Here is a 20,199-nt window from a genome sequence, read left to right on the forward strand (position 1 = left end):
ACACTGCGATCATCATAAATGTGAACCAGTTGGCAAGCATCTGAATTTTGATCATGTGACCGTGCAATGGTTATAAGTGTGAAAAACAGTCATAAGTCACTTTTTTCAGTGCTGTTGTAACTTTGAACGGTCACTAAATGAACTGCTGTAAGTTGAGGACTACCTGTATTTCTCTACGAGTAATTTGTTGGGGACTTCCATGTAATGAGGCTATTTGGGAGGGGATGAAAATAGCTTTTTCTTTCATTCTGACATCCTCTTTTTCTTTATCCTTGACTTACTTAAAAAGGTGCTAGAAAACAGATGGCGTCCATGAACTGTCTAAAATATTTGCTTGCAAAGAATTCTGAAATTAAGGGAAGAGCTGTGATACTAAGTTGAGGGTTGTTCAACCTCCTTGTATGTAAGTCGGTAAAAAATGTTTAATTGAAAATAAATTTGAGTAAACCTTTTGTCTATTATCCTGTCTCTCCCCCTCCTTTAATCTAGCACATGCTGAGAACTCTTGCAGCCAAATGTGGAATGAGTCCAGTTGCTTTCAATGGAAGTTACTGATTAATACAGTACAATTTAGACTGCAATCTAAGGAATCCCCTTTGATTAAAAGGGAAGGCCAAGTTTTCTTAAATGTTAAGCAAAGATGGGTTGGACAAGGTTGTTGCGGGCAAGTACAGTTATCCTTTTTGGGGTGAGGTGGGGTTGTGGGATGGGTTTTAATCCAAAGGGCTACCTGGTCTCTGGCTTTCTATATAGACCCCACCAATATATTTTTTTTAGGAAATAACACTCTTTTTCTTCTGCTCTTCGCTCAGCAGCCTAATGACGCAGAGCACTGAATTGTATTCACTGACAGGGGAAAAAAGAGCAAGCCAACATGAAAAAACCGCAGTTCACAAAACACTTGGAACAGAAGTGTAGAATGATCTGCAACTCAAGCTGGTAGATTGTAGGTTAAAAATTCCTCATTTCAGCTTTAGAAAAAACATGCCCTCTTCTGTGCCTCCTACAAGAATCATAAAGGTAAGGCAGAGAACAAATTAAAAATTAACATATATGTATTTTCTGTCTGGAAGATATTCAGCTGGAAAAGGCACAATAATGTACTGAAAAGAACCATTTTGCACTATAACTAGAATGAGTTGAAACTGGTGTATTTCATAGTATTGTATGCAAACCACTTTAAATTCAGATACTTTTGAGTAAATCAAATTATTGAATTTTAAAACATTGTATTTCAAATATGAAACTAATATTTTGAACATTTTAGAAATTATCTCTGATACAGTAATTGAGACAGTATACCTTGATATGTAATAATCATTTTGAATTCCAAACAACTGCTTCAAAGTCAAAATAGGCTCTCTCAAATTTCCAAATCATTGGAATGGGAAACATTCTGTATTTTAATAGACTGATAAATGAGAATGTCTTGATTATATTTGTCCCTTAAACAATGTTTATCTTTAAAAATTTAAGTTGAAACCATGATGTATGCCACTGTACCACAGACAGATCACATAAAAGAGCACTGATTTTATTTTATTGACAAGGGGGAGAGAGAAAAATTGGTCACCATTTAATTAACTGAAATCTGTTTAAAATTTTAAAAATGCAGTAAAACAAATGCACGTGCAGATGTTTTGCAGATAAGCCTGCTGAAGGACAGGACTTAAGCTACAATAAGATCAATCAGGCAGCAAGATTTTTAGCAAATAGAGTAGGTAAATTACATTATTAAATATTTCATACTTTGAAACTTCCAATATAACAAAGGGCAAACATCAATAACACCATCAAATAAAACCACAGCAGGTAACAGTTTCTCCTCTAAACTTCTATATAGCATATAATAACTGTTTTGTGTTTTAGTTATTTCCTCTGATAAAGTTGACTTCAGTGAAGTCTCAGCAAGGCCACTTTTGAATGAAAGCCTAACATTAGACAAGCAGCTGTTCCAATACCCTATTATAATGAAGACATGGAGGGTATTGCTATACAACTGAAATGTTGAAAATCAGATTTATTTTCATCTCATTTTGTTTAAGGCCAATTTTAGCTAGCATGTGAAGAATTTTGAGGAAAAAAAAACACTAGCAAAGCTAGCTGCTTCTTGGTAAATGCTTCTTGGTAGCCATTGAGGAAGATGTCTCTTGCTTTCTGTAATTGGTTCTGAGTTTTGCAGTTTTTCTTCATGTTCGTTTTAGAAAAAAGAGCAGTCACAGTGCTTTTCTACAATTTTGTATGCATTTCTGTGTGAATGTTTGTATATGTGTATGAGAGTTCTGTTTTGCCTTTATAGGTCCATTTTTGGCTTAAGTTTCATGTTTAAATCTTTTCCCTCTTGATCATTAGAGGGAAGAATTCACTTTAAATAGTGGTATATATATATATATATTTTAAAAAGTAGGAACATGATGAAGTATCTAATAACTTTTTGCTACCCAATATCCAATTGACTTTGCTACAATTCAAAATTGTAAAAAATAGTGGAATGAAAAGATACAAACATTACACCTGACAATGTATTTGTCAAGTGTTTTCACTAAGACCCCATGTACCACATATTTTTTAAAAATCATATTTATATCCATTTACATGAGACACATATTAAAAGAAATTCACCATAAATACATGTAATTCTAATATATTACAATAAAACAGATGGAACAAGTTTCAAAATGAAGGTCCCCTTTTGACAAAAGCATTATTTCTGCACATTGGCCAAATTTGTCAGGATGTGTACTTTTAAAAATTAGTAATTATTATTAATTAAACTACATCAGATGTGCAATCTGGACAATATTGTTGCTACACACTGTTCAATCATTTCAGTGGAGATTATGACCAACTTTTGTGTCAACTCCACAGAAAGGATTAAAAAATTGTGCGACAGTAGTATTTGGTAGGTTGCACATTACAACTAAATATGTAAAAAGATCACCACACATTTTAGTTTGATAAACATTTATATTTTCTTCCCTATTACCCTGTTCTTGGAATAAAAGCTTCTTAAGATGGTGGTAGTGCACTTCAGGTAAAATAGAAGAAAGAGGTGGCATCTAGAAGTAAGAAAAAATAGTTCATTCAATAATAACCTTTACGCTGCTATAGATTCATTTACAGTAATAATCTCTGGGTAGCAATTGTAAAATAAAGCTTAATTGAGGCAGGAAAGGGGGAAGGCAGTGTGAAGGTGGGATCAGTAAAAACACATGGTGGAAGATTCACTGGTTGCATTTAAATTCATCTCTAAGAACAGCTAAAATAGCTTTAAGAAATCTTGTAATTTTCTATTTAAATGTTTGTTTCAAAAACAAATGTTAGAATAACATGAAGTAGAGATGTTTATACTGTATATTAAGGATGCAGATACAGGAAGGTAACCTGCAAAAAAATCTCAGTAAAATCAAGAGAGTTTATTTATTAAAACAGTTGTATAGGATTATAGTTCCAGTGTCTTTTTTTTCTTTTAAACACCACTACCTTATTTAATAATAATAATAATAATAATAATAAGTTGGAAGGGACCTTGGAGGTCATCTAGTCCAACCCCCTGCTCAGGCAGGAAACCCTATACCATTTCAGACAAGTGGCTGGCCAGTCTCTTCTTAAAAACTTCCAGTGTTGGAGCATTCACCACTTCTGGAGGCAGGTTGTTCCACTGGTTAGTTGTTCTAACTGTCAGGAAGTTTCTCCTTAGTTCTAGCTTGCTTCTCTCCTTGACTAGTTTCCATCCATTGCTTCTTGTCCTGCTTTCAGGTGCTTTGGAGAATAGCTTGACTCCCTCTTCTTTGTGGCAGTCCGAGATATTGGAACACTGCTATCATGTCACCCCTCACCCTTCTCTTCATTAAACTACACATACCCAATTCCAGCAACTGTTCCCTATATGTTTTAGCCTCCAGTCCCTTTTTTTTGAAAAAAAAAAATAAGGAAAATGATTTTGTTTTGCCAGAGTACAAATTTATTTTAAGGAATAGCATGTTTTAATAAAAATACCGAGGTTGCTGTTCTCTAGTGGGAAGGCTGTAATGTTTAAGATGTATTTTAGAAAATACATGCATTTTGGAAGATGATGTTTTCATGATTATAGGATTTGTCTAGTCACTGCTGGACAAAATATAATCATTGTTCTAATGAACACAGTTGCCACTGCATTGAACTGTGAGTGACATCACTGTTTGAACAGTAGTAATTGTAAATTACGTGGATAAACTTATTATTTTTGCTTACATTTTGAAAAGTGCTTATTTTTATAAAAAATCTGTGATTTATATTTTGTCCCTTGGCTTTCATATGTTCAATAATTTAGATTAAATAATCAGAGGATAAATGTCTACTATCATTAAATTATTGTTTTTTAAACTTATGTTAAAGGCAGATACGCTTAGCAATCATGATATCTTAATGGCTCAGATTTCCAAATATTACTTAACTTCAAGAGAAAGGATAATGATTTCAGCCAGCTTTAAATTAAGATCACACTACATATGAGGACAGAGTATTTAAATAAATGTAATCAAAGGTAATTTGTTTTATTTGAAGAAAAAAACTATTTTTTACAACAGATCAAATTCTTTATTCACCAACCCCATGCCATACTGTTTACTGTGAACAGCATCTGGGTGTGGGGGTCAATATCAGGTAGGAACAGAGCAGACTACAGCAAGTGAGCAATTAGTATAGAGGAAAATACAATTAGTATTTGTTAGATTTTTTTAGATTATAAATATTACACCCACTCATAGAAGAGAATTTGGGGTGAGAGGTAAGAAAAATAATTTATGATTTTCAGAAGACTGTTTTAGATTGGCCAGAGACATTCCTGGAAGAACACAGACACACACTTAGGAGATAATTTTAAGAATATAAAATATTATTGGATCTTGATTTTTTTCCAGCTTTCAAGGAGCCTAGTGGGCCTACACACTGTACATTAAATTTTGTAATGGAAGAAATGATTGCCATTCAATTACATATTTTCTAGAGTAACATCATCATCAAATGTCTTCAATGTTACAATCAAGAGTTTGTGTAGTTCTTAGTGCTCTCTGAGCTTTGTTGTTTGCCTGAAAATGTTTCATTACTCAGGTAACATTATCAGTATGAGTGTGGGGGTCTGCTCTCTGTGTGTTTGGGTATGTAGAAACTTACTCTGCCAGTTTGGGTGGGGTTATAGTTTCCTCTATTGGAACAATAGTTTGTTTTCCCAATTTGACCATCAAACAACAGTGGTATATCAGAAAACAAATTAGAATTGTCGGTTACTTTCTGAAGAAATGCAAACAGGATTTATTATTGGGTCCAGAGGTAGCATCAGAAATTTAGCTCTTAGAACATGACTGAAACTGGTCCTTCCCCTCCACCTTCCATTCAATCATGTTCCATTCTCTGTGGCTCAAGAACATGGCTGAAACTGCTCTAAAATGTTGCAAATTTTGTATATCATTCTAACTATATGCAGTAATCCTTTGGAGGTTAGCATGAAAAAAAACAACTACAACAAAAACTAGTATCCAAGCTATATCTTAAGGAAATTAAGGCTGTAGAGCCCATCTAGGATATGAGATATCAAAAAAAATTCTTGGCATGGAGGGATAGTTTATCATATGTATCTTGTCCATCGCAACTAGAAATGTTACAGCCCAGGTCATTGCCAGCATTGCTGAAATGCACAAGCCTCCAGCAGAAGCCCAAAGCATCTTTTCCATAAAGAATGCAGCCTTTCATGTATGTTTGAATGAATACTCACTTCAGTTCGGAGCTCTTTTTCATGCTAGGTATATCAACATGAATATGTGCGAACTGTAGAACTGTCTAACCTCTGCAGCCGAGCTGAAGCAACTGCAAATAAAAACCCAATAATATTAATAATATTAAGAGACTTGAAAGAAGGTGAAAAACATTAATAGAGATTTTCTAATATAATAAGTAGCCGGGAGTTATTTTATTTTACCAATAAGCTTATTTAGTTCCAATTGTTTAGTTTTTTCTTTTAGCCCTTTGCCTAAGATGATGTTATTTCATCATAAATATTAACAAACGTAAGCATTTTCCTCCACGTTATATAAAATCAAGATCAGACAATATATTTTGAATGGAAGGCAGGTAGAATATATTTGTTCCACTTCAGATATTTATCTGTAGGCTAAATGTGCAAATAGAGTTTATGTACATATGTCCAAATTGCATAGTCCATATATAAATTAACTCCGAACTTGAATATGTAATCAGAATTTGTATACTTAGTGTGACCTGCAGACATCCAGTGCAGCTGGAGACAGGGAAAAATGTCCATCTGCGTTGGGTGGGGTCAGTTGGGATTTCCAATAATGCATTAATCCAATAATGAAACAAATCCAGCATTGGATAAATTGCTTTGAGAAATAGCAATTAATAATATTTAATCAGCAACTGAAAGACTTAATTTTGGTCAAGTGTCTTGAAAGGGAGGGTGCTGTGTATTGGATTGTGTATTATATTAAGCAATAGCTTAACAGATGACAGCTAGAAGGGGCTGTACATAACTGCTGCTAGGCGTGGCTCAGTTTTCGGCAGGAAAGCCTAGTTAAATTGATTGGCTGTCAGCTCAGCAGCCAGAGTATGTAAAGGGCACAGGCAGCCCATTCTGTTGCTGGTTCTTCTCTACAAATAAAGAGCTGAATTCACTGCCTGGCGTCGTCTTGTGTGTGTTAACCCACTACACTTCAGAGATCTATATTGTTTTCTCGTATTCTCAAATATCTTGCATGCTTTCTTAATAATGGACATTGCTAATAATCAAACACTTTACAAACAAAATGTTAATAGTTTAAAACATTATTTGAAAAGTTTACTCCAATCTCATTGCCTTTTTCCTGCGTCTCGAAGATATATTTCTTTTACTCTCTATTAGCTGTGAAATAGATGTAACTGATTTGAATATTTTACATTAAGTGTAACTAACAGCTATGCAAAGTTGGAACGTTCATTTTGAAAGTAGGTGTTAACTGGCTTACCATCAGTTGCCATTTTTCGTGACTGTCCTGATGTTGTAGTTAACCTAAACCCAGCTGGCAGCGTTTCTGAAGAGCCAGGCATCATGCTGATTCCATGAACTTCACGTGGAGGAAATTGTCTTCGCCAGGAAGAGCCACGCCTATAATTCTTGTCATCGCTCTGCAACAAACAATATTGAATTTTAGTAAACCTAAAATCTTTCCCTTGGAGTAGCTGTCATTCTTAGTTTTTGAAATAGATTAAAGTTAAAGTAAAGGTAAAGTTTCCCCTGCACATGCGTGCTAGTCGTTTCCGACTCTAAGGGCTGGTGCTCATCTCCATTTCAAAGCCGAAGAGCCAGCGCTTGTCCGAGGACGTCTCCGTGGTCATGTGGCCGGCATGACTAGAAGCCAAAGGCGCACGGAACGCTGTTACCTTCCCACCGTAGTGGTCCCTATTTTTTTACTTGCATTTTTACGTGCTTTCGAACTGTTAGGTTGGCAGAAGCTGGGACGAGTAACAGGCGCTCACTCTGTTACGCGGCACTCGGGATTCGACCCACCAAACTGCCGACCTTCTGATCAACAAGCTCAGCGTCCTAACCCACTGAGCCACCGCGTCCCTTGAAATAGATTACTGCCTATTAAAAAAGTTTTTTGCAAAAATATATACTATGGAAAACTTTATCTGGTTCTAAAGTGGCCCATGTTGGCCTTTGCATCCTTTTTGAAAACAGGTTAACAATACATCCACCCATTACATCTGTAATGATATAGCCAGAGTACACTGGCAATTACAAAAGCTTCAGAATATAACAAAAGGTATGACAAAAAATATTTAATGATTAAATGGTTTTCATTTGATTTAGCAGTTGTGACTAGGAGGGCCTTTGCACAGCTTTGTGCACCATGTGAGATTAGGAGGCTATGCTCATAGTTACCTATGCCCTAGTCATCTCCATATGGGACTGCCCAACTAATGCAAATGCAGTGGTGCAGGCAAGTTACATGTGCTCCCAAAACAGCACATCATACTTCTGTTTCATGAGCTGCATTGACTGCCAGTTTGCTTCTGGATTTAATTCAAGGTGCTGGTTTTAACTACTGTTGTAGGTTCATAATGAAGATTATGTGACTAAAAAAACTTAATAGTATATCCTATCACTAATTGCAGCTTTATGCATTAACATGCATATTAGCAGTTAGGGCTATTTCTACAAAAATATGAATTAAATATCATTCGGCATAGATGAGCTATTGACCTGTTTTCTCATTGGATACATAACTTATTCTGAATTAATTCGACTACATCCTTTTTTTCTAATAAAGTCAGCATAGTCATAATATCTAATTCCTTCCTTTCTCTATTTTGTCATCTTATGTATTTGCAATTATATTTGCAATGATAATAATGCTCAACAATCTATTTTAAGGTATTTATTTCCTTTTCATATATTTTATAGAAAGAACAAATATCTATTGTTCTCTGTTATTCATAGTTCATTATATAAAAATAAGACTACTTACTTCATCAAGGCGTCTGTCTGTTCCTAGTGCCAATAAATTGTTGTATTCTCTCTCAAGAATCTGCCGTGCCTATGGTTAAACAAATCACCCAATAGAATAATGTAAAAAAAATACTTCAAATCCTATGGAAATTGAACGGATTTTAAATAGTTAATTTATGTACCTGGGTATTCTGTGTTGGAATCTGCAACAATAAGGCTAAACTGCTATAATCAAAGTTATCATCTAAGGCTATGAGTGACCCATGCACACCACTTTCTAACACATTGTTTGCATAATCTCGTAATCCAATTGCTTGTATCCAGCGTATAACTCTGTCATTGCTCCACACCAACACATCTGTAAAAAAGGCAAAAAGACAAGTTTTGGTAATAACTAATTTTTAAAAACATAATAAAAGATCTGAGCTACCCCTAACATAGCTATTTAAATTATACTGTATTCCAATGATACTGCTAACCTGTTCTAAGCAATTTTTCCATGAAATAGATACATGAAATTTCTATAGACAAATTCATATGATGTAACAAGAAACATTTATGTTGATATTCTCTAGTAATGTAACTGAAAAATACTTTAGTTACAAATCTAATTAATTATGAAGCTAGATGCTATTTTTAATGTTTTCCCCTTTATATTGTCAAACATGAAGGATCACAAGGATGAGCTTACTCTGATAATGCACATAGACACGAAAAACCTATTCAGTGTTAATGTATCTCTAGATTAACAATGTTAGCTGTGTAATGTAATGCCATCTATTAATAGTTTTCCATTACAGATTGATATCTATTAACCTAATAGATGGATACTATTTCTTGCAAACAAACCTGTTACTACATAGTTATTGCTTTAGTTACCGTTTCGAGATGATGATTTGCATTTATCTGCACATCAATGTACTTTTATGAGAATGTTTCTGTTTAGAATATTTTATAGAATGAGCCTTGAGAAAAACCTATTTTATGTTAGTAAAGCATTACCTTTTATTTCATGCTGACTTGCTTCCCTTCTCCTTTCTAATTCTTTTCTATCATAATTCAGTTTCTTTAAACACATAATTCCATATTGCAGGCTTGTTCTGTTATTAAAAAAATAACATAACATAAGGCAATTGGAAAGTCTTATTATTGAAAATTCTTACTCAGTTTCATAAATACTGGAACCATTTTGTGGCAAATAATTAGGAGTGAGAGAAGAAAGAAGAAATCAAAATAATATGTTGACTATTAGGGTGCTTGATTATGTTTCTGTTTTCTCATATAAAAATGTAACATTCATTTAGGAGTTGTACAGACCTCTGTGAGTGAAGATTATTCACATCTGTTATTAAAAATGTCATAACTTACCGATGAAAACTATCCACCATTTTTAAATGTACACGAAGATCTTTTTTTGTTAGATGATCTAACATCCTTGCATCCACCAAACATTCCATGAAGTAACTTCGGTACTGTGGTAACCCTAGACTGGGAAGCCATTCATTACCAATCCATTCATGGTTCATATCACCATAAGCCAGGGTCTATGGAGGAAAAATAGGGAAACATAACGTTTACCTTATTACCACACCAAATACACACACACACAAAAGGTGCTTCAGTTCTTGGATGAGAAATGTTTTCAAAGAAAAAAAACCTAGATTTGGAATGTCTGTGGAGATTTTCAATCAATTCCTGAATGACTCTAAGTAGCTTACAATTTAAAAAACAAGAATAGCAAAGCAAGAATCTGCCAAATCTTACATCTACCCCAAAGTTCAGGAGAATAATTTTTAAAATTCCTAGCCAATTTAGAAGGCATCAGGTTAAAGAAGAGCATTGTAGGTGAACAACTTTAATTACATGGCATTCCTACTCCAATATGTCGCCAGGTAACAGCATCTAGTCAACTTTGGCAGATCTGAGAAACAAAGTGGGGTTGGCCTTAGTAAATACCTGGATGGGGGTTGGCTAGGAATTGAAAAATCATAAGCATTTTGGAATAAGCAAAGGCAACCTACTTCTGCAATACCACAAAGAATACTGTATGGATGCCATGCAACAAAGGGAATAGAAGGAAACAAACAGGAAACCTATCCACAAAAAGTGATTCTGGATATCGAAAGAAAAAGATAGTTCACATCATCTGTTTAGGGACATGTATTTCTGCCAAAATGAAGCTGTTCATGCAAGCAGTATAGAGGTAAGATGTATTAGCTGTATTCATTTACAGTATAATGCTAAAAGCAAACTTAAAAGGGTGCATTTTTGTGGTGGTTGGTTTATTTCATAGTTATGGAATCATTGGTGAAATAACTAGTATAATTAGCACAAGCATTACTTAGCATAATTATGTTGCAAGGTATTGTTAAAGCACTTATGCAAAGAACTGCATAAATGGAAACCAAGGTATTGAATGTGACACTCATGTGAAAAAGGGGTTTTCACCTGGGTAAAAATTTTGTGCTACCTTTGGGATTATAGCACACAATTCAATGACTTGTATCTCAACCCAGTAAAATTATCTTCATAGGTATTAAATAGGTATTAAAATATTTATATTAATACAAAAACAATTTTGTCAAGCTGCAACAGAATACTGATTGAGTTGACCTTGTAGCTGGTGTAATATGTAAACTTTCCACTTTCCAATTTATAGACATATAGATCCTTTTAGTATATGGCCATTTAGAAAAACAAGGGGAAGGAATTTTGTAGTAGAACTGTGCCAATCCATCAGCTAATTTCTCATCTTCAGCTACCAAACTTCTCTGCTTAAAACTAGATTAAAGTGAAAAGCACCACGTTGGTGAATTCCCCCATCTTGACTACTGCTTGTCTACAGTTTAAGCAATGTGCTCTCTTCTATACAAGGGCTGATCGCTCCTACTTCCAGAAAATGAACTATTGTTTGCCATGTTAAAAAAAAAAGGAAAAGGGTTTTACCTGAGCCCAGCTGCCTTCCTCACTGTCCTTCTGCAAGTTGAAGAGAGCCATTAGCAATGACAGTTAAGAACAAAAAACAGAATATTTAGAGCAATACAATATATGCTTATAATCCCAGATTCTTTCTTAGGTTGTCATAAAATTTGGTCAGTAAGAGAGGAAAAGAGACAGTAAATAAGCCTCTTGCCAGCCCAGATTTTCAGGATGCCCCAGGCAGAAGAATTACTAGTTGGTGAGTCAGCTGACAATTATGGGCACCGACTGATTAAAGCTTCTGCATCATGCATCTTCCTCTGGGAGGTACTGGTCAAGAGCTTTGACTAGCCAAGAATGGAGAGCAGTGATGCTACTGGCTTTTGAACTGTCTGCAAGCTTTTGTACAGCTTGAACAGGATAGGTGGCCTCAATACATATGCATTGTGAGGTGATCTCACGAGTGAATCGTTAAAGGTGCTTCCAAGCAAAGGCATCACGCAGAGATGCAATCATATTAGCTTTATTCAATGATAGATCAAAGAGAAAGAAATACTTGGCATGAAAGCATTCATGCCTGCATGTGAGAGAGAAATAAAATAAAACAAGCTAGCATTACATAATTAAAACAAGAGAAGGACTGAGAGCTAGGAGTAGAGGTAGAAGTTAGAAACTAGAACTAGAACAAAGCAGCCCCTCGTGCAGAGGTATTTATGGGGGGTCTTGGTCCCTCCCTGACCATAAAACTCACCAATGGGGCTGTCGGGTCTGAGACCCTTGGCTCATCAGTGGAAGCAAAGAAGCCTCTTTGCCTACATCTGATGACCTTTTTGGGGAACTGCCAATGGCTGGCACTAATCACCTAACAATTCCCCTTCTTGCCAGCCAATGACAGGGACCAGTGAATGTATGTAAGGGGCGAGCAGGTGTCATAGACATGCATAAAAACATTCAGAAGGCCAAACACAAACGCTTACACAGAAGGTTGTGCCGGTCAATGGGAACAGGCTTGGTAAACAGATCAGCTATCTGGTCAGCTGTATTACAGTGCTCAACATGTATAAAACCCTTTTTGGTAAGCTGCCTGACATTTTTATAGCGTATGTCTATATGGCGAGATCTAGATCCTACTGCATAAGCCTCCGAGATTGCAATTGCGGCAGTGTTGTCCTCTAGAATTTGGATGGGCAGAGGGGGAGATGCCCAGATGCTTGTTATCAGCTCATTGAACCAAGTCAAATCGTTGGCCGTGTCTGACAGGCTGGCATATTCAGCCTCGGCCGTGGAGCAAGAAATAAATTTTTGCTGCCTAACATGCCAATGTATTGGGCAGCCATTTAGCAATATGAGGAAACCAGAAGTGCTCCGTCTAGTTTTGGTGTCGCCAGCCCAGTCTGCGTCTGAGTAAGCGGAGAGCTGGGCCGTCTTCCCCTTCTCTGGTTCTAGCATAAGGAGAGCATCAGCTGTGCCCTTTAGGTATCTAAGCACCCTTTTAACAGCAGTCCAGTGGAATTCCTTTGGGTGTTCCACGTGCCTGGACAATAGATTCACAGCTAAAGCTATGTCAGGTCTGCTCCAATTGCTGATGTATAGCAAGGAGCCAATCACAGATCTGTAAAGCGTGTTATCTGTGAACTCAGGACCGTCCTTATGGGTGTGGTTGTTAAAGTCGCTTTGCATTGGGCTATGCGTAGGATTAGATTCTGTCATTTTGCATTTGGCCAGTAATTCCTCTATCTTTTCTTTTTGAGATAGAGCGAACCCCCCCTTAGTGGCCAAAATATGCACACCCAAGTACTTGTCAACTCGCCCCAAAGACTTCAGAGTAAACTTTTCTTCCAGGGCCTTGGCAAATTCATCACACCTTTCCTTGTTAGGCCCTACATATAATAGGTCGTCCACATAAACTAACACCCGTTCTGTGGTTCCCTTGGAATTGCGTGTGAAAACACATTGATCTGCATGAGATTCTGAGAAACCAACTCGTTCTAAACTCTTTCTAAGACAGTCATACCATAATTTCCCTGACTGCTTAAGACCATATAACCCTTTGTGAAGCAACCATGTATTTCCCCCTTCTTGCTGGTAGCCAGGAGGAGCTCTCACGTAGATCTGCCGGTCCAAGTTGACGTGGAGGTAAGCCGTCTGGATGTCAAATTGGAAGACTTCTTCTCCCAGAGCGGCTGCAGTCACAAGGGCGGCCTTGACGCTCTCTGCCCGGACGGTTGGAGAGTAGGTCTCCGAGTAGTCTTCCATATAACGCTGAGCGAAGCCCTGGGCTACCAAACGGGCCTTATACAGGTAGAGACCATTGGTTTGGCTTTGTAAACCCACCTTGTGCCAATGACTTTCCTTTCCTTTGGTGGTTGCTGGGGGGGTGAAGACCTTGAGTTGTTTTAAGCTCTGCATTTCCTTCTCCATCGCGAGCTGCCATTTCTCCTGCTCTTCGATGGGCAGCTCCTGGATGTCAGAGAAGGATTTTGGGGTGACCACAACGCTGTTGACAGACGCGATGTGGCCAATGTCAATTCTCTTTGGCGGGACCCCTTTGTTGGACCGCTTTGACCTCCTTACCTTCTGCCACTCACCGCTCTTTTCTTCTGCGGGTCTCTGAGGTGTCGCTGGGGGTGAAGACGGTGTGTCTTCCTCCATGGGACTGGACGCATCTTCGTCTTGTTCCTCACTTTCGTCGGTGGCAGGGTACGTGGTCGCCTCTGGTGATGTCATGGTCGGTGTGCCTCTGCTGGGTCGGTTGGCATATGGGCTCAGATCATTTGAGTGGATCTGGGTCCAATTGGAATCCTCTTCGAAAGAGGCAGATTGGGAAGTCACAGGCCTGCCCCCTTCTCCCAGGAAACGATAGGCCTTGGAGCCAGGAGCATAGCCCAAGAACCTTAGTCTCTGGGAAACAGATCTCCCCTTCTTCCGCAGCTGCTTGGGGATATGCACCCATGCATAGGAACCAAAAACCCGCAAATGTGCCAGATTTGGTTTCCTACCGTGAACCAGGAAATATGGGGTCTGGTTCACAACACTGCTCCAGGTGCGGTTTAAGGTGTAATTGGCATAATGGACCGCCTCTCCCCAGTATGATTCTGCGACACCTGCATCTGCAATCAGACTACGCATCATGGTTTGCAGGATTCCATTCCTTTTCTCAGCTACACCATTTTGCGAAGGGGTGAACGGTGCAGTTAGAAAATGGCGGATGCCCTTACGCCTTACCCAGTCCTGGAACTTCTGAGACATGAACTCAGCCCCGCGATCGCTCTGCAATTGTGCGATCTTGGTCTTGTACTGGGTCTCTACGAAGTTGTACAGTGACTTTATGGCGTCAAAGGCTTCAGATTTTTCTGTGAGAGTATACACGTGACCGTATCGTGAAAAATCATCAACGGCAGTGAGAAAATACCTTTTCTTTCCTAGAGATGGTGTAAAAGGCCCAACCAAATCAACATGTACTAGTTGGTATGGGTATTGAGTCTTACGGGATGACACCTTTGGTATAGGGGCAGCCTTCCTCTTTGTTTTCTTGCAAATGGCACAGTCCAGAAACACGTCACAGTCCTTGAGCTGGACTCCCTCAGCAAATTCTCCCATCTTTTTAACTACAGGGAAGCTTGCATGTCCTAGCCTTCTGTGCATGAGGTGGACGCACTTATTGTGAATTGGCTTCCCCATTGACACCCTCTTCGCTCTGGTTGCTTTGAGTGGTGCTGTAGGTGCCTGCTGAGATTCAGGCTCCTTGCCCACACTGCCCTTGGAAAGCCTTGGGGCAGGCTGTGGTGGCTTGGGAGAAAAATATGGTAAGCCATTTATTATGGTAATATTTCCAATGACCCTCTGGTCCCGGGTGACATGACCTCCCCCCTTGCGAAATAAGACTTCCACTTTGTCATCGTCACACAATTTGGTAATGCTTAAAAGGTTGTTGGCTATGGAGGGGGCGTGTAAGACACCTTCAACTTTCCCAAGACCAGGTACAGAAACAAACCCCTCCCCAACAACTGAAGCAGTATCACCGTTTGCAACCTTGACAGATGAGTTAATTTTCTTTAACCTTTTAAAACCTTGACTCATATTAGTAATGTGAGAAGAAGCTCCAGAGTCCAGTAACCATAAGTCAGTGGAGCTATCAGCCTTTGTTGTGGGGGTGACGGAACAAGTATGCAGAGAATTTCCCTTGCCCCTGCCATGCCCCCTTCCTTGCCCCTTGCCCCTTACTTGATTGGGACCACGTTTAGGGGCTTGATGTTGATGGGGGCAGTCTTTCTTGAGGTGATCCTCAGAGCCACAGATGAAACACTTAAGCAGAGCATTAATTTGCTTTGAGTTGTGGCGCCCCTTTCTGGCTTGCTGAGTGGTGACTCTGGCGTATTCTCCGGCATCTCGTCTCCTTCTATCCTCTTCGATCAGTCTTCCTGTGAGATAGGACAGATTTATGTTTTCCCTCTTGACCGCTTCGAGTGAAACAATGAAATTGCTCCAACTCCTGTCTAGGGAAGCGAAAATGATCGCAACCATGCTCACATCATTTACAGGAAAGTCTCTGGATATCAATTCTGACCTGAGTGCCTTTAATTTTGCAAGATGTTCAGGCATGCTGGCACCAAACCTCAGTCTGGTTGTATAAAGCTCAGTTGTAAGTCTGGTGATGGAACCAATGGTATCGCTGTTGAATAAATTGTATAATAGGCGCCACACTTCGTCAGCTCTGAGCCCCGCTGGTATGCTGGAGAACAGGTTATTATCCAGAGAACTGAGCAGGGTCGAGTAAGCCTGCAAATGTCGCCACTCTTCTTGACGTCCCCATGGGGGAGGGGGTGGTTTCTGGACCATTTGTAGAGTCCCATTCTTTAAGAGATATAGCTGTATATCTTTACTCCAACTGTTATAATTTTCTCCTCCCAGTTGCAGCTTTTTAAAATCGTTTGGAAGATTCGCTGCCGGAATATAGTCCTTATCAGACCCACTTTCAAAAATTTTTGAAATGTCCATTGACATAAAAGGGAGAGGGAAAGTGGTTCCTACAGTGAAAGGGGTCCCTCTAGTGGTCGAGGAGGGAATCCTTTCTTGACTATTTAGTAACTCCAGATGGGCGTGCCCGGAAACCATGTGATCCGGGGGAGGGCGTTGTTCAGGATTTCTCCCTTCTTCCCATGAGGCATTGGGGGGGCGGAGCCCAGATTTGCCAGCTCGGAGTTGCCGCAATAAATCCTCCCGAGAATTGCAGCCACATGGATTTTCATCATTGCCTGGTTTTCTTTGCCATCGCTGGTCATGAAGACCTGAAGAGAAGGTAGGAGGCTGCGGGGGTTGATCGTTGGGAGGCTTCAGGCTGGACCCCCCCCCGGCAGTTGGGCCCTGGGGAGAGGATGGGAGGCCTTGGGGGGGGTGTGGGCACCCCCGATGTCTGCTTGGCCCTCAGGGCCGTAGTCAGGACTTGGATGGCCGTTTTAATTGCATTTGTATTTGTATTAGTATCGGCTGGGCAGATCTCATCGCCATCATAGCACTTTAGGCTTTGTGGGGGGGAGAACTCAGGAATTTGCATGCTGCCTTGGTCGGATGCCAGGAATTGCATGTCATTTCTGCTGTATGCCAGGGACTGCTGGCTGTTTTGGCTGGATGCCAGGGACTGCTGGCTTTCCAGGCTTAAAAAAGTCTTGTCTGTGTTAGACCGTGTGGGGTTACAGGGGGCCGCCATCTTGTTTCCTGTTCCAGACCATGTGGGCGGAGCCATCTTGTTTCCGCTTGCCCCAGGAAGCTGTAGCTCACAGCTGGGCGGGGGGGTTCGTGCCAAAAGCCCTGGGGTCCCGGGGTCACTAAGGGTGGCGGGCGCCATATTTAAAGGCCTCGTGGCCGCTAGGGAAAGACTCACCAGGGGTTCTGAGGCTTTCTGGGCTGTTTCCTGGGCTGCCTCCCCCCTCCCCTGCATTGCAAAGATCTCTTTAAGCAGCTCTTCACGTTCCTGTGCAGTCAGCTTACTCACGCGGCGTTTGGTTTCAGCCAGGTCCGTCTCTGCAGCATCTGAGCAGCCTTGGGCAGTCTGCAAACCTTCTATGCTCTCCTCTGTGGCGTTCAGTTGTAAAGAGGCATGTGAAGGGGTCCTAGACGCTCTGCTAGATCCTCTGACGGGATGAAGGCCATTTGTGCTCTCATCTGCAGCTGAGGTTGCATCAGGGGCTGTTGATCTTGATTGATGACTTCTGGTCACAATCTGGGATCTCCGGCCATCCATTTCAGTTTCAAATCTAGGCATCTTACTGCTATCTGCAAGCTTGGAAGCTTTTCTTTAAACCATCCTCTCTGCTACCAACTTGTGAGGTGATCTCACGAGTGAATCGTTAAAGGTGCTTCCAAGCAAAGGCATCACGCAGAGATGCAATCATATTAGCTTTATTCAATGATAGATCAAAGAGAAAGAAATACTTGGCATGAAAGCATTCATGCCTGCATGTGAGAGAGAAATAAAATAAAACAAGCTAGCATTACATAATTAAAACAAGAGAAGGACTGAGAGCTAGGAGTAGAGGTAGAAGTTAGAAACTAGAACTAGAACAAAGAGCAGCCCCTCGTGCAGAGGTATTTATGGGGGGTCTTGGTCCCTCCCTGACCATAAAACTCTCTCACCAATGGGGCTGTCGGCTCCGAGACCCTTGGCTCATCAGTGGAAGCAAAGAAGCCTCTTTGCCTCCATCTGATGACCTTTTTGGGGAACTGCCAATGGCTGGCACTAATCACCTAACATGCATTGTGGACAATCCCATGGCAATCATCCAAGCCTGTCAGCTGGGCCAGCAAGCTACTGACTGCCATCCCCCAAGATGTCCTAGCCAGACCTCTTCCCTGGTTGCCAAAGGAATGGGTTTGGGAAGTGCAGGGTCAGAGCAACTTGTTATGACAGCTTTCTAACCCTGGAGCTTTCTGAACAAGGTGGGACTTGCACATGAACAAATATGCACTAAACAACTGAGCACTGAGTTGATTTCTCAATGCATGTATTTATTTTGATACAAATTATTTTAAGTAGTTTATAATTGTCTACAACGCATTTCAGACATTTCCATAAAATAGCCTACGCATGTGAAGCTTATTGTGTAAAACGAAGACTGTTTTGTAAAGTTATTAGTCTTCCTAAACATTTCCTATAAGGGACGCGGTGGCTCAGTGGGTTAGGACGCTGAGCTTGTCAATCTGAAGGTCGGCAGTTTGGCGGGTCGAATCCCGAGTGCCGCGTAACAGAGTGAGCGCCTGTTACTCGTCCCAGCTTCTGCCAACCTAGCAGTTTGAAAGCACGTAAAAATGCAAGTAGAAAAATAGGGACCACTACGGTGGGAAGGTAACAGCGTTCCGTGCACCTTTGGTGTCTAGTCATGCCGGCCACATGACCACGGAGACGTCCTCGGACAAACGCTGGCTCTTCGGCTATGAAACGGAGATGAGCACCGGCCCCTAGAGTCGGAAACGACTAGCACGCATGTGCGGGGGAACCTTTACCTTTACCTTTACCTTAAACATTTCCTATGATGACACTGCAATAACAATGACAGGCAATATTAGAACTAACCGTTTTGGTTGGAGCTGCAAGGTTTTCCATTTCTTCATGGGTTACCCAGACGTTTCCTGAGGGCTATTGTCCATGCCCACAGGGTCAGGCAAAATCCATATTAGGTAAGCAGTGTTAAAGAAGAAAGGCAGCAACACTGTAAGTTAACCGCATACAGCATCAAAATGAGCACAACCACATCCTTGTCTCAGATGAGGTGCAGCTAGAAAGCAACGTTAAATAGCTGCTTTCCCCCTGCAATTTGAAAAAAATCCCTCAGTTGAATTATTCTGATATGGAAGGGAGCATCTGCATTCCATTAAACAAATGTGAACAAATAATCCCCACACACTTCTATTACTGTCTTCATAAGCATTATTAATTTAAAGCAGCTTTATCTGATTTCCTCCAGATGCACTGGAACTGTAACGTCTGTCATTTCTATTGAGCATAGCTAATACACCGAAATGTTAAGATTTTGTAATCTCAACAAATCTGGATCTTATCACATTGGAGAATACTGCTTTTATATGGAAATAATAACATTTCACTGAATCCAAGTAAATCGTACATATTTTAAAATACAGAAATTGTTCTAGAAATGTGTAGTCCTGCATATCAGAAAATCATCTGTGAAGTTGATCCAAGAGATACTGAACTTTCAACTGTTGCTACACATGACCTGAAAAGTAGTATAATGAAAGAAATGAGGATTTAAGAAAGAAAAAAAATACTTTAATGCCAATTGGGCATCATATTGTTTTTAATGGATAAATATATTTGAAGTGATATTAGCCATAATTTTGGAGTATAAAAACCTGGGTGAACCATCTGAAGGATTACAGTTCAATCAGTAATTCTGTATTCTAGATAAAGTACAAAGAAATCTTATTAAATATAAAAAATAATAAGAAATAAATAAGGAACATCTGACCTGAAGTCCTAACCTGGTCTATCAAGCTGGCCTATTTGACTTCTGCATTTTAAAGTGACCCCTTACTAATTCCCAAATATCCCATGTGATTTTCAGTTTGATGGCTGTAATCCACAAAAGTAAACTAATCAATAGGTCTGGGAGCTTTCCCATATTTTCCTTGACAAAGAAAGAAATTGAACAGCTCCAGGAAGTTGAGCTGCCATGGGTTTCCACTTATCAGAAAAGCACACAGCAGCTATCTTAGTCCTTGAGGGAAATGCAGAGAAGTGATGGCTCCCTGCTTCAGGGGCGCATTCTCTGCATGAAAGG

At 39.8% G+C, this 20,199-nt stretch overlaps 2 protein-coding genes across 2 annotated transcripts in view; one reads left to right on the top strand and one right to left on the bottom strand.

Moving 5' to 3' along the window:
- ACSS3 (acyl-CoA synthetase short chain family member 3) overlaps positions 1-435 on the top strand; it is a 54,717-nt gene extending 54,282 nt beyond the window's left edge. Inside the window, exon 17 of the mRNA XM_081330197.1 lies at positions 290-435. The gene's annotated coding sequence lies outside the window, so the exon portion shown is untranslated. The remainder of the gene's footprint in view (positions 1-289) is intronic.
- Positions 436-2,564: 2,129 nt separating this feature from the next.
- Positions 2,565-20,199, bottom strand: part of PPFIA2 (PTPRF interacting protein alpha 2) — a gene marked incomplete at its 5' end in the record, with an annotated part of 253,304 nt that continues 235,669 nt past the window's right edge. Inside the window, 9 exons of the mRNA XM_081330297.1 lie at positions 2,565-3,059; positions 5,753-5,844; positions 6,999-7,158; positions 8,505-8,573; positions 8,668-8,843; positions 9,488-9,585; positions 9,854-10,029; positions 11,432-11,461; positions 18,975-19,037. Coding sequence (XP_081186423.1) covers positions 5,786-5,844; positions 6,999-7,158; positions 8,505-8,573; positions 8,668-8,843; positions 9,488-9,585; positions 9,854-10,029; positions 11,432-11,461; positions 18,975-19,037 — 831 coding nt within the window. The 3' untranslated portion in view covers positions 2,565-3,059; positions 5,753-5,785. The remainder of the gene's footprint in view (positions 3,060-5,752; positions 5,845-6,998; positions 7,159-8,504; positions 8,574-8,667; positions 8,844-9,487; positions 9,586-9,853; positions 10,030-11,431; positions 11,462-18,974; positions 19,038-20,199) is intronic.

Source organism: Vipera berus (assembly GCF_964194415.1).
Source record: "Vipera berus genome assembly, chromosome: 6".
Taxonomy (NCBI): Eukaryota; Metazoa; Chordata; class Lepidosauria; order Squamata; family Viperidae; genus Vipera; species Vipera berus.